At 32.6% G+C, this 13,360-nt stretch overlaps 1 protein-coding gene across 1 annotated transcript in view; it reads left to right on the forward strand.

Moving 5' to 3' along the window:
• The first annotated feature begins 1,442 nt into the window (after positions 1-1,442).
• LOC106467512 (heparanase-like) overlaps positions 1,443-13,360 on the forward strand; it is a 38,041-nt gene continuing 26,123 nt past the window's right edge. The window contains exons 1-3 of the mRNA XM_013927871.2: positions 1,443-1,469; positions 2,211-2,384; positions 5,760-5,919. Coding sequence (XP_013783325.1) covers positions 2,213-2,384; positions 5,760-5,919 — 332 coding nt within the window. The 5' untranslated portion in view covers positions 1,443-1,469; positions 2,211-2,212. The remainder of the gene's footprint in view (positions 1,470-2,210; positions 2,385-5,759; positions 5,920-13,360) is intronic.

The raw sequence follows: 13,360 nt of genomic DNA on the forward strand, positions 1-13,360 counted from the left end.
GGTGCAGAGTGGTAAGTACCTATCTGAAATACATTTTCAGGTAAGGAAAATGTTATATTTCAATATATATATATATATTTACATTTTAGTGTAAATTTATACAAAATTATAGCTCAAACTACCTAACTGAGTGTGTAAAATCTATAAGATTTGCTGGAAATGTTGTTTATGGAATTAAGTATGTTAAACCATTTTTTTGGTACTCACTGAATAGTCTACACCTCTTGCTTTGATTACAGCTTACTGGTTTGGTTCTTTCTTACAGTTTGATCTTAATTAACACTATATACCTGATGGTTCTTTTTAAGTCCTTTTCTAAAATGGTTTTCTTTATTGATCCTTTTGCTGTGGGCAGGTTAAAGAGTGCATGTCATGACCTTTTAAAATTATTTTCAAATTTTTATTAAATAACTTTAGTATTGGTTATGTTGATTAAATTGGCATGAAAACATTTATAATTTAAATTTTAATATTATATATGTTTTAATTTCTTAATTTGAAAGGAAATATGAATGAATTTTTGTTTGCCACATAACATAGTTTATATTTTATTATGCCTACTATACAATGTGTACAGACATATATAGCTTGTTTAGAAATGCAGGTAAATTACAGGGGTTTTGTGTGCACTAATATAGTAAGTTGACAATTATTCTGTTTTCTAAAATTTATATTTACAACCTACAAAAATTAATATCTCTTCACCCTCCACTCAGACAAATATACAAGGCTTATGGTGAGGCTTAGCACATATGACATACGAGCATGAAATCTTATAATGCTATAACTACTCAAAAACTTTGTTTTTTGAAGTATTTTTTATTTATTCTTCTATTTTTTATTAAAAATAACTCAAATTTAAGCATTTATGAATAAATAGTGTTTATTGGTTGATGAAAAAGTTTGCTGAAAGAGAAATAGGATTTTATAACCATGTGCACAAATAATATCTTTGTATGCCTATACGGTATAGGATGACCAATACTCAAACACTTGTGATGTATATTGGATTGACTCCGAACCATATAAATGTTTTCACACATTCAAAGTGCAATCTTATTACTCAAGGGAATTCTCGTTGTAAACACTGTAGGATACCTAAGCTGATAAATTCCACATTTTGTTCTTGGAGAAGGTATCAGTTCAGTTTATTTCTTTGCACGTGTTTTATTGCTCTCGAGAGTATCATATTAGTGTCATTTAAACAATCTAATGACACAAGCAGTAATTTGTTGCTTTATTTATTTTCAGCAGATTTCTACTTCAGTCATTGACAGTAAAATTAACACAGAAAAAAATGTGAAATGTTCAGCAGTTCAAGTTCTCAAGAGAAGTACTTTGAAACTTTGTGACTAATAATGAAGAAAAAAGGGCACAGCTGCTCATTTTATTTCTGATTTTACAACTTTTCATTATGCTTTGATGATTTGTCTACTGGCTGAAGAACAAAAAAAATAGTTATGGTAAAGGTAATAACAGATAAAATATAAAGTTTTACTGAAAAAAAAGTTTTATATTTATTTAGGAGGTTTTGGAGGTTATACAAATGAAATTTAAGATTTTTGACACAAAGAAATGTATTTTTAATCGTAATTTAAAATTCACTTTGCATTTGGACTAATAAAAAAAAAGATTCAATATATTCATGGACAAATCCTTAATAAAAATACTTCATTAAAAATACTGATTTGTTGTATACAAAAAACATGTAATGTGTTTTAAAAGTGTGCCAAATTTTGTGAAGATACACATACTAATAAAAAAAAAAGAATTCAATATATTCATGGACAAATCCTTAATAAAAATACTTCATTAAAAATACTGATTTGTTGTATACAAAAAACATGTAATGTGTTTTAAAAGTGTGCCAAATCTTGTGAAGATACACATACTAATAAAAAAATTCAATATATTCATAGACAAATCTTTAGTAAAAATACTTCATTTTGTAAAGATACACATACTGATTAAAAGTTACAGTATAGAAACTATAACAAGTACAAAGTGGTTATGAGGTCGGTCACTTCGACCAACCCTGTGTTGAGAGATAAGTGCTTTAGCTCTTCTGATTTCTCTTTAGTTGGTCTTATCCGAAGGTTTTGCTTCTGTTAGTAACCTATGTTTGGTTTTTTATACATTTCAAGATTTTTTTTAATGTAAGGAGTTATACATTTCTCTGATTTTGTAAATGTATTTTTTTTTTACAACAGAAATGGATTGGAAGAAATTGAACTGGTTTGCTAAAAAGGTGGGATGGAAACTAATTTTTGATTTGAATGCATTGACACGTAACATTCATGATGAATGGGATCCAGGGAATAGTTTGCAACTGTTTCGGTTCAATGAGAAAATGGGGTTTTCTGTTGATTGGGAGTTAGGAAATGGTAAGTTTTTGACATTTAAAATATTGGTTTGTTTGACTAGTCTAATGTTTTGTTGGTTTGTTTGACTAGTCTAAGGTTTTGTTGGTTTGTTTCTGTGTATTGTTTCACAACACTTATTGAGTTATGAATGTTTGCTACCAATAAAATTTACAGATGTCCCCTTTTAAAAAGCAGTTACTTTACATGTTTTGACCACATTTTCATCATTTATAAACAATAATTAGAAATGAATCATAATAAATGCTAATCCTAGTTTTTGTCCATTTAATATATTTTTAAGCAAATCTGCATTTCATACAACTCTGATAAGTTTTTTGAATGTTTGTATAACTCATTAGTTTGATGGTCACTTCAAACTTAACAAAAACTATAAACTTTATATGTTCCAATCTAAGTTTTGTTTACACTAGCTTTAAATAAATTGATAAGAATGGTAGTATAATGTAACACCTAGGCAGCAGCAGCAGATCTCTGTTTCTGGTTGGGATCTGTTTTTGACAGCTGCAATATGTGGACACAGTCTTTACCTACATTATCACCAGCATGACTTACCTCTATCCAGAAGCTAGGTCCAATGATGCCTTCCACTCATCTAGTCTTTTATTTCTCCATGGCATTAGAAAGGTGTCAACATTGTGTTACAGTATTCACCCAAGTAATGTCCACACACAGCTTTTTGAGTACATTTCTTCTTTCTGAACAGTTAATTGGATGATATCAAATGCTCTCTGTAGGATGTATTACCCTGTTCTTCAACATCCACTCAGTCTCAGCACTGTCAATGTCCCTTGTGCTGAAGGCAATCATATGTGGTGTTTGTTTTTATAGAACACATCACATATGTCTGTGTGGTAGTGTCTACTGTTGTCTGACCCATATAGCCATTTAGTCTCACAAATGTATTGACAAACTCAACCAGCAACTTAACACAAATTGACTACACTAGCAATCTTGGATGTTGTGGAAGTTATTTGCTTTTGGATGAACTTGAGCTGAAGAACCTTAACTTGTAATTAATTAATTCACCAGAAGGAATATGAATAGCCAAATGTTTGTTCCAGTACTAATCCACATTTACAATGCGAACACTAGGTTGCATCCTTAGTACAGTATTAAAGTACACCAGGAAAGTCCCCAGGCTTTAGTGGCAAAAGATCAGTGTTCGGGACAGGATTTCTCTTAAACCATAGTGCATTCTTAAGTACTGGTCTCCTTTTAGTAGCTAACTTCTCCTCTTATAACAGTTGCCACACTCAAGAAAATTTTTACAAGGTTGGAGATTTTTCAGAAAACTTAAAATAATTTTGTATATATATGTTTTTAATGCTTTTATTATGACTAAGGCAGTCTATTGTATTTAATTTTTAACTCGTGTAACACTCGCTACTGACTCAGTCAAATCTGTCAAGTTCTGACCCCAAATTGACCTTTATAATTTCCATACTATAACTTCTAATATGTTTGTGAAATTTTGCAATCTTACTTTTTAGTATATATACCTCTTATTTTTCAGGGGCATATCCCTCTTTTTCTTTTTGGATCCTCGCAATAGGTTTGCTTCATGCATTTGTCTGTCCCAGACCGTACTCACCCATGGACTACATGGGTCAAGCAGAAGGGGGTAGCTACCCATCCCTGCCATGCCTTATATTGAATAAATTGGTATGGTCTGCTTTTCAAAATAGGCTTTCATGGTCACCCATTGCACTGTCTTAAATGTTGTTGTTCCTTTGGACTCTACACTGTGCTTTCCCCCCTTTACTTTTAACGGAGTTTGAGAGTTCTTACCACTTTCCAGTTCCAAGGTGCTGGAGTGGTGGAACATGTAGGCATCCTCCTGAATGTATTAATTAAATACAAATAATATATATAAATTATTATAAAACCATTCAGTTGAGAGTAGGATGGTAGAGTTGTGCTGGTGTAGATGACAAGAAATTTTCCACTATGTAATATGGAAGTGAGCCAGCAAAATTGCACTTCACCCCCTTCTATTAGGATTAAATTTTATGAAACAATTTCATACTTAGATAGTGCTGGTAGGTTTTAGAAATATGCTATTAACAAGTTAAACAAATGCTTTCTGTGAAATCATGATTTTTTTTCTATGAGATTACAAGTACTTAACTGAATTGTAGGTAAAAATACTTGTTACATAACCAAATTCTGTTTTGTGAAAATACTTTTTCTAAATGAACAGTGTTCCCTCACCTATAAATGCCAAATACTTAAGTTTCACCTGTTTTGTAAATGAGAATTAACTTGAAATACATTAAAAAAGCAGTAGAAAGAATGAAGTGACTAAAACAAAAGTGAAAAAGATGAAGTGAAAAAAACAAACTTCATATTCCTGTGTGCACAGCATTCAAATATATTGTTAATAAAACTATATATATAGTATGTGTATAGATCAACTGAGATTGATAAAAAAAATTTTGTTTTAATCGATCAACTGAATTATTTTATGAATTTTTAATGAATGTAAATGTAATAAAATATATTTTTTATTGTTAATACAGTAAAACAAAATGTTTTAAAGTTTAATATATAAAATAACAACAACCTTTCACCACCACCCCAAAATATGTAATATATATATATATATAAATTGTAATTTATTTTCCCATAATAGTTGTTCCTAGTCTTTACTATTTACCATTTATTTATTTTTTCCTTTGTTTTTGGTATAGACAGTGGTATGTTACTTGACATGATCAAGAATTTGTCATTCATTGAATTTTGAGAAGCAACATAAACAATAAAACAGGCTTATTAAATAAACCAGAAATAGTATATTATCCACTTACCTGAATTTGGCAGCTGTAGTAAATTCTGAATATGCTTCCTGTAATCTACCACAGGAGCTTGACAAATCCCAGTGATGCCCATAGAAAAATGTAATGAGAGAAAACAAGTTCAATTTACTTGCTGTATAGGATAAGTAATGTGCCAGTTTCATCTGTCCGAAGCTATTTTTATCTGCCTTGATAAGTGGGTAGTTGTTAATGTCGAGTCTTGCCTGGTACCCCAAGTTGATCTATATTCCTTTATTTACTAATGCCATTAAGTACAAGGGATATCCTCATTCTGGAGATTCAAAGTCCATGATTTGAATACATCTTTATTATCTGAGTCTGAAAATTTTGTGTCAGATATGGCTGTTAAACACCCATCCCAAAAGATTTTTGATGTGTCAGCACACAACCCATGAAACACCAATTTCAAAATGTAATTTGAAAAATTCTGTTCCACCACAACTTTATCTTGGCTGCGACTGTTAAATAACTTTCTGATTTGAATATTCATTATCATTTCTATATAATGTATTCCTTTGTTGAACTGTTTTGTTTCACAGAAGGATTTATTTTTACACAGAACTCAATGCCCACCATCGATTACATGGCAGTCAACTTGGAAAAGATTTCTTGACACTTCGCAAGATTTTGAACACCTTCTTCACCACCAACTCAAGTTTACTTGTAGGGCCTGATGTTACACAACCATCACATCGCTCTTCACGCCAGTTTCTTAAGACGTATGTGTTTATAAATTTTCTGTTTTACTTATTCATATTGATTACAGTAGCTTGCTCATTATTCAGTTCACTATCAGTTATTGTTTGTTTAGATATACTCTTTATTGAACCTGCAATATGATGTGTGATAATTAGTAAAAGTGGTGAGATGCAGACAAAAGAATAAATGGTTTAGAGTTTGTGGTTTGTGATGCATGCAAAGAGTAGATTCATTTTAAAAAGTAGGAAACTGCATAGTTCAAGAAGCTCATAATGACTGTTGAATGACGTGTAGAGCACGTTTGTTTGTGAAAACCATTAAGTTTTTTCTTTATAGAGAGTAAATGAACTTGAAAGTGGAAAAGCAATATAAGGAAGTTTCAGAATTAAGAAAGGATAAGGAAGAGAATAAAAATGAGGATTGATTGTAATGTGAAGTAAAAGTTCTTGGGATAGCTAAATGAACATATGTCATGTGTAGGTAAATGTATCAAATATATTTTAATCAAAGCTGTTGAGAATAACATAGTATACATACAAGAGACAGTTTGACCCTTCAAAACTGTCCCTATACACCCACACTTGAAGGAAAATAACAATTTAAATCTGCTCTATTTTTCAGGAAATCATTGATTTTCATTTTATGTAAGATGTTGACCTCCACTACTTAACCTTAGCCTGTCATGAACCATGATAGTGATTCATAATAGGGTTTGCCCAGATATTTCACAAATTTTCTAATATATTGTATGAGCAAAAACCATCTTAAAAAGCAGACTTGTGTTTGAAACAATACTCAATATCTTCTATCTCAATGGCTAAGGCTGCTAAAATATTGATAGTTGCAATAAAGTTGACTTTCCTATTGTTAGACAAAATCCATTCATTTGTTCATGTTATTCTTGTTTCACAAGCCTACAGATAAAATTTCTATGAATAGTTTATTAAAACCTGGGCAAACCTGTTCAGATCTCTTCTGCACAAGTCATAGGACTATTTTTATATTGGTTCTTGAAATAGAAAAAGAGATTTTATCAGTTTTTTATTACTACTGGCCAAGTTACTATTCAAAGCCATTCAAGCAATGAAGCATACAGCAAAAACAGCTAGGTATACTGCACCAAAATCTATGCTACCAAACAAACTCCTGCAAAGGTTGGAGGGCTATTTTTAAGTTGATTCTTGAAAGATGATATTTCCACTCTCTAAAATATTCTAATTTCTTCTTTGCTACCAACATAAGCTCTTTGAAGCCATTCAAAGCATTGCAGAAATCTAAAAGCCATTTAATCATTGTTATACTAGCTATACATCAGCAGGAGCATCTTAGTCTATCAAATCTGAAGAATATCATCACATTTAAGGATCAACTTACTTTATATAGAGCATATAAGTAATTCTTGAATTCTATATCAGTAATGTAAATGGTATACAAGTATTAGTCTACTAAAAAGTTACAAAATACAATGATCATACAGCTGTGAGACTGATTTGTCCTTGGTAAATGTACCAAACAGGACACCATAGGGTGTCCTCCTATATCCTTAATTTGAAATAACTAAATAATAAGATATTAACTTATAACTTCAAAAAATAATGTTTATGTATAGTGATGAGATGTAAATTATGAAATTATGTACCTGTGTTTAAGAAATAGGAATGAGAGAAGATGACGGATATAAGTACCCCTGAGTAGTGCATCGTATATAAACTACTTGTAAAAGGAGGAGAGGAATGCTCCATCTTCAGATAAAAAGGAAGTTGGAGAATAAGCGAAGCTAGTAAAGAGAAAATGTATTTGTTATTTGCCAAGCCAAGACAAAGAGTTCATTCAAAATATAGAATGAGGCACATTGAAGGAGCTAGTTACGAGCCAGGAGATTGTCGTTTATGCTCATCTGAAGACACCAACTTCTGTTTTCAGAAGAATTTTGTTTTTTGATACTCTTGTTAACTTTGACGGTATGAAAAAGGAGAGAAAGCAGATTTGTCAGAACCATTTAATTTAAAGAAACTGTGTTAGAAGTATATAGACAAAGACAGGATGATTGGCCAGAAGCCGTGAAAGCACAGCTATTTCAGGTCCATGATCTTCCAGCAGCTGATGTACTGTATCATCAAACATGCAGTGTCAACTTTAGGACCAGTAGATAAGTTTATGCTGCATACAGTATCACCTAGCTAAAAATGAAAGACATAGAACTGGAAACCCTAAAGACAAGAGACAAGTAGAAACTTCTAAGAAGCCAGTGAATTCCTTGAGGAGAGTGACGATAAACAAATTAGTATCAATGACCTCATAGAAGAAATGCATAAGATCATATATGGCACTAACTTGGAAGTATACAGTTTCAATTATATGAAGTAGAAGTTAAAGAAACATTTTGGTTGACAGCATAAACATTACACTTTAAAAATAATAGCCTTTGCATTAATCCAAGAATTTCATTGCCATGGTAAAGTTGATCCTGAAACTGAAAAAAGAGTTTAATTTGGACAGTGCTCTCTTAGAGGGAGTATGAAACCCCAGTGATTTTCTGCAATCATGGATGATTGGTTATCCATCTGCATGCTGGAATAGTCATCAGCATGGTAAGCAAAGTGTAAGTATCAGTGCTAGCAATAATCCTAGGATTACATCTGTTGGTCCACTTTCAAAAGCAATTACATGGATAGCAACACCTTTGAGATCAGTAGTTGAGGATTGTGCAGACTATCTAGACTTAATGTAGGAGCAGCAATTCGAGTAACGTTTTGGTGGAATATACCAATCTACATATGGAACCAGATGGCTGATTGGTTCAAACAACAACCACATAATATCACATAACTATAGGTGAAATGCATCTAATTAAACAGCTGAAGCAATAGGTATATACTCAGTTCTGAAGTACAACAGAGTTTGAAATGCAGGATCATGCAATCTTCAGAGAGTGCTTGGCCATCTCCAGAAGTGATTGTCAGGATGAAGAAAGGTATATTCAGGATCTACATTGATCTTAGATGGGTTGGTGTGTTAACTCACATAGATATCTTTTTGTTTTCATGAACAGAATGTTTAGACGTGTTGAAAAATGCCTATTGGTTCAGTGTTTTAAACCTGGCACCTGGGTACTGTCAAGTCAAGCTGGATGATGAGAGCAGATCTAAGACAGCTTTTAGTACAAAATATGGCTTGTATGAGTTTTGTGTAATGTATTTTAGCCTGAGTAACAAAGCCACCTCTTTCAAGTTGCTAATGAAGTTTAAACTGAAGAGGATGTAATGGAAGAAGTGCCTGATTTATGTTATTTAAGTCTTAGAACATAATAGAAGTCAAAGAAAATGTGTGTTCATGCACACAGAAGTGTAATTGTATGTGATAATGTGTTATGAAGATATATGTGGGTAGCACTGTATGGGTAGAAATAAATGTGTGTATGACCCACTTATGTGTAGCAATTTACATGAAGTCATTTAAATGTGTATAAAAGGAATGGATCAATTACACAAAGAATACAACTATTAAACAACATGTGAAAGGAAATAAATAATTTGATCTTGATGTTTAGACTTTGTGATATGAAATTAACTGTTACTACTGATCTGTAAGGTGTTATTTGACAATACAGCATAGCTTCTATTTTCATTTACACTTGTGAGTGAGGGTTTCAATTTTGACACTGAAATATTCAGCAGGTAGTAATTTTTCCTGGAAAGATAAGAGTAACGGAAAGACTCGCATGATATCTGTTTCTTTTTTGTAATGGTAATACATGTTATGTCAGTTGGATCACATGAAAATGATTAAGAGAAGGTGAAATTATCAGTAGTATTTGAAATTCACAGAAGAACACACAGTTTTTAGATATTTTATTAACTTTGTTTCAGTACAAAATTCAGTATAAGATACATGAAAATGTAGGCTGTGAATGCTCTAGGTGGGGTGGAAAGTAACACCCATTTGGTAAAACTATAAATTACATCAAAGCTAGTACTCAACTCCTAACTGGAGAAGGGCCCTAACGATAGCCCTAATAGATATTAACATTCAGAATAAATTGTTGGAATCATATAACATGAGTCTGCTCGTGTGTAAAGATGTTGTTTATGTAACAACCAGACAGTAATGGAAGGAATGGATCTGCATCAAAAAGTAAGTATGCTGGCTAGTGCCACAAGAATGGCATTAGTGGGCTGCATGGCTAAAATGGTATGGTCAAGCAGAGACACAATGAAGCATGTAGATTGAGATGTTCACAGGTGCCAGGGATATTTTTCAGTGGGCAATTAGAGCATTATCACATTTGAACCCTTTAGAAATGTTGCTAAACCAAGATAATCCATTTGTTACTCAGCCTCTAAAGGTGGTTTAGAGGGGAGTAATGGTTATAAAAGGGGCCATTATGATATTCATTCAATTTATACATTTAGCAGACCTTTTAAGAAATTGGAATTAATTGGCTTTGTATTTTTATTCCAGACCTTTGCTATTTTAAGTCAAATTTGGAACCAAATTGGCTATCTTCAACTAGCCATTGACATTTCATTTTCTAGTGTGATGAAGTATCTATTACACTGCCATGGAAGACAAGCTATGAGGAATCATAGTACACAAAGGACTATATTTTGATGAGGAGCTAGACTTCTTCACCAACCTGAAACACATGAAACTGGCCTGATCTACCACCTAGTATAGTCCATGAATGAAGATCCATTGTTGGTAGACAAATTGGACATTTGCGGCTTTGCCAAGTAGGTTTTGAGCTGCCATTAAAATCTCCAAACCTCAAGCATTTCAGTCTCATTGAACAGAATAGTGAAGCCAATCAAAGAAAAGCCAAGAATCACCTCCACTCCCATCATGCTGAGTTTATCAACTGCTCATCCTCTTCCATCAATCGCCACAAGAACAGCAAAGAAGAAGGTGAAATAGTTGATGCCTTGGCATTGGTAGTCTCTCTTAAGGTGCCCCATTGGTGAATGATTGACAAGTGAGGTATAGGCACTTGATATGCTTTCATTACTTCCTGAGCCCAAGAGGACTTTCTTGTGGTAATAGTCCCTGAGGGATGGATGAATGCCAGGAAAACAGGGGTAAGGAATCTGTTGATGCTTAACAGTTACTACCATTGATTTAAGTGACCAACACTACCAGTAGCTAGCTGGCTGCTGCAACCTCAATGTCTGTGTAAACTATCACCAGCACTGGCAACTGGGATCTCTGTGGCAAACAAAGAACGATCCACCTTGACTGCAACAAAGAAAGTTGTGGGAATTGCCAGACCTCATGTGCAGTGAAATGTGGCCTGAACAGCCTTCACCATAAAGGTCCTAGATTTCCTTCAGTAGCAATCAAAGACCAATGACCCCATCTACTACCATCACTATATTTCTAACAGTAGGACAAATGCATACTAAAGTAGAATTGCCAAGAAATGGTGGGCAAAGAAACAGAGTTAGAGCCTTGTATAACCAGTGCCCAATGCCATTTTCCCAGTTAGAAGGAAAAGACCACTAGCTGAATAAGACCAGATAAGTCTTGGTCCTGGCCAAAGCCATTATCATGCATATGATGACAACCAGTTGGCAATCTACAGCCTCTTTGAAGGATCTGCTTTTGGGATTGAAATAAGGTTGAGAGAAGATGGACTTTACAGCTATTGTTGAAGGAAGTGTACATTTTGTAAATATGTATTTCATATTTCATTTTTTGAGGATGTTGTCTTCAATCAGTGTTGTATATATATTTATGATGAAGTCCTGGGTGCATATATATATGTGCATAACATTTATAAGGGTTTGTCCTGTATGATGAATATAAATGTTTTTCTTGAATATAAGAAAATAGTATATTTGTTAAGTGTTTTTAGTTTATTTCATTTTATTAAAGGGATCTTAGTAACTGTGTTTGCCATGTTTAGTATGGTTGAACATTTTTCTTATGAAGGGTTACTTTCACTTGCATGATTGTACTTACCATATTGTTGATGTGTTTTGTGTTAATCATTGTTAAAGGGTTTTTGATTGTGATTCTTTGTTGTGGATTGACATTTTATTTTGTATCTGCATAGTGTTAGATTACCTTTTCATAAAGAGGGTAGGTGGCCATTGGTAAAGGGTGTAAGTTGAGGATTTCATTGTTAAAGTGTATTTATTTTGTGTTATCTTTGTTGAAAGTTTTTTATCTGTGCATTTCTTAGTTGAAAGATTTTGCAGCATGTGTTTCCATCTGTATTAATTGGTTTATTTTAGTATTATACGTAGTTTCTATGTTAAAGGGTCTATTTTGTATTGTACATGTTATTGTTTAGTTAAAGGGTTTTTTTGTACAATATTTATTTATTTCAGTGTATTTGGTTGTAATTTTTGTATTACATTTTTTCCTGATGTGTTGTGAAATCAGTGTTGTGTGTATTCTCAGGACAAGAAAAGGGTAATACATTCCTCAAACATTGTGTAAATTTAAAGTTTATTGGTTTTTAAGTTAAAATTAAGTGTCAACTTGAGATCAAGCCTGAAATAGAAAAGACAAGAAACTGTGATATATGAATATATCATGCATTGTTGTTGTCTTGTAATATTATAGTGTTTATTCTTAATTTATTCTTTGTTTTGTATATGCACAGGTTTCACATAACATGTAATGAAGAAAGCCATTAAGTTCATTTTGTCATAGCTTCATTTGTTCTTGAGTGGATAATATTGCTGATGTATAATGATGTCAATAGTGTCCTTCACTAGTTACTCAGGTGATATATATTGAGATTACAGCTTCACCTATGTTGTAATTAGAATGACCAGTCACGTGTATATCTTTCTTGATTGAATCTCACTTATTTAAATCTCATTAAAATTTTAATGCTAATGGTGTTAATAATAACACTTCCATTATATGGAAGGCTCCTTCAGGAGCTTTGATGTTTCAAAAATAATATTTTCAGGTATTCTTCCTTTGAACATAATGTAAGGTATAAATAAGCAGTTATTACGAATATGACAGGATGAAGAGGAAAACTGGTTAAATGTAGATCTCTACAGCCAATTTTAAGCTTAGAGAAGAGTCATTTGACTTTGTTGACTTCATTCGTAGAGGTGACTGTAGTTTTTTACTTTTAAAATAGAAGAAACTAACAGATTTGATCATTACTCTAATAGGAAATTACACTGTATACACTATCAAGTTTAGTTTCTTTCATAGTAATGCTACAAATCTTTACAATAGTAGCTGTTAAAATTGGAAGCATTGGTTACTGTTAGCATGTTAGATTTCATTGGTGTTGCAAATCTCTGGTTAGATAGAAATTATGAAGATTTTTTCAAAGGAACACAAAATCTGATGCAGACTCAAGTTCAATAACTCAACAAACCTATTCCTAGACCCCCAGGACATCCTGAGTCTAACTGCCAAGTTTGATCCTGCTGGCTCCAAAACTGTTTGACAATTTTGCAGACAAATAATAACCAAATTCACAAACATACA

This window comes from Limulus polyphemus, unplaced genomic scaffold (genome assembly GCF_000517525.1).
Source record: "Limulus polyphemus unplaced genomic scaffold, Limulus_polyphemus-2.1.2 Scaffold2641, whole genome shotgun sequence".
NCBI lineage: Eukaryota > Metazoa > Arthropoda > Merostomata > Xiphosura > Limulidae > Limulus > Limulus polyphemus.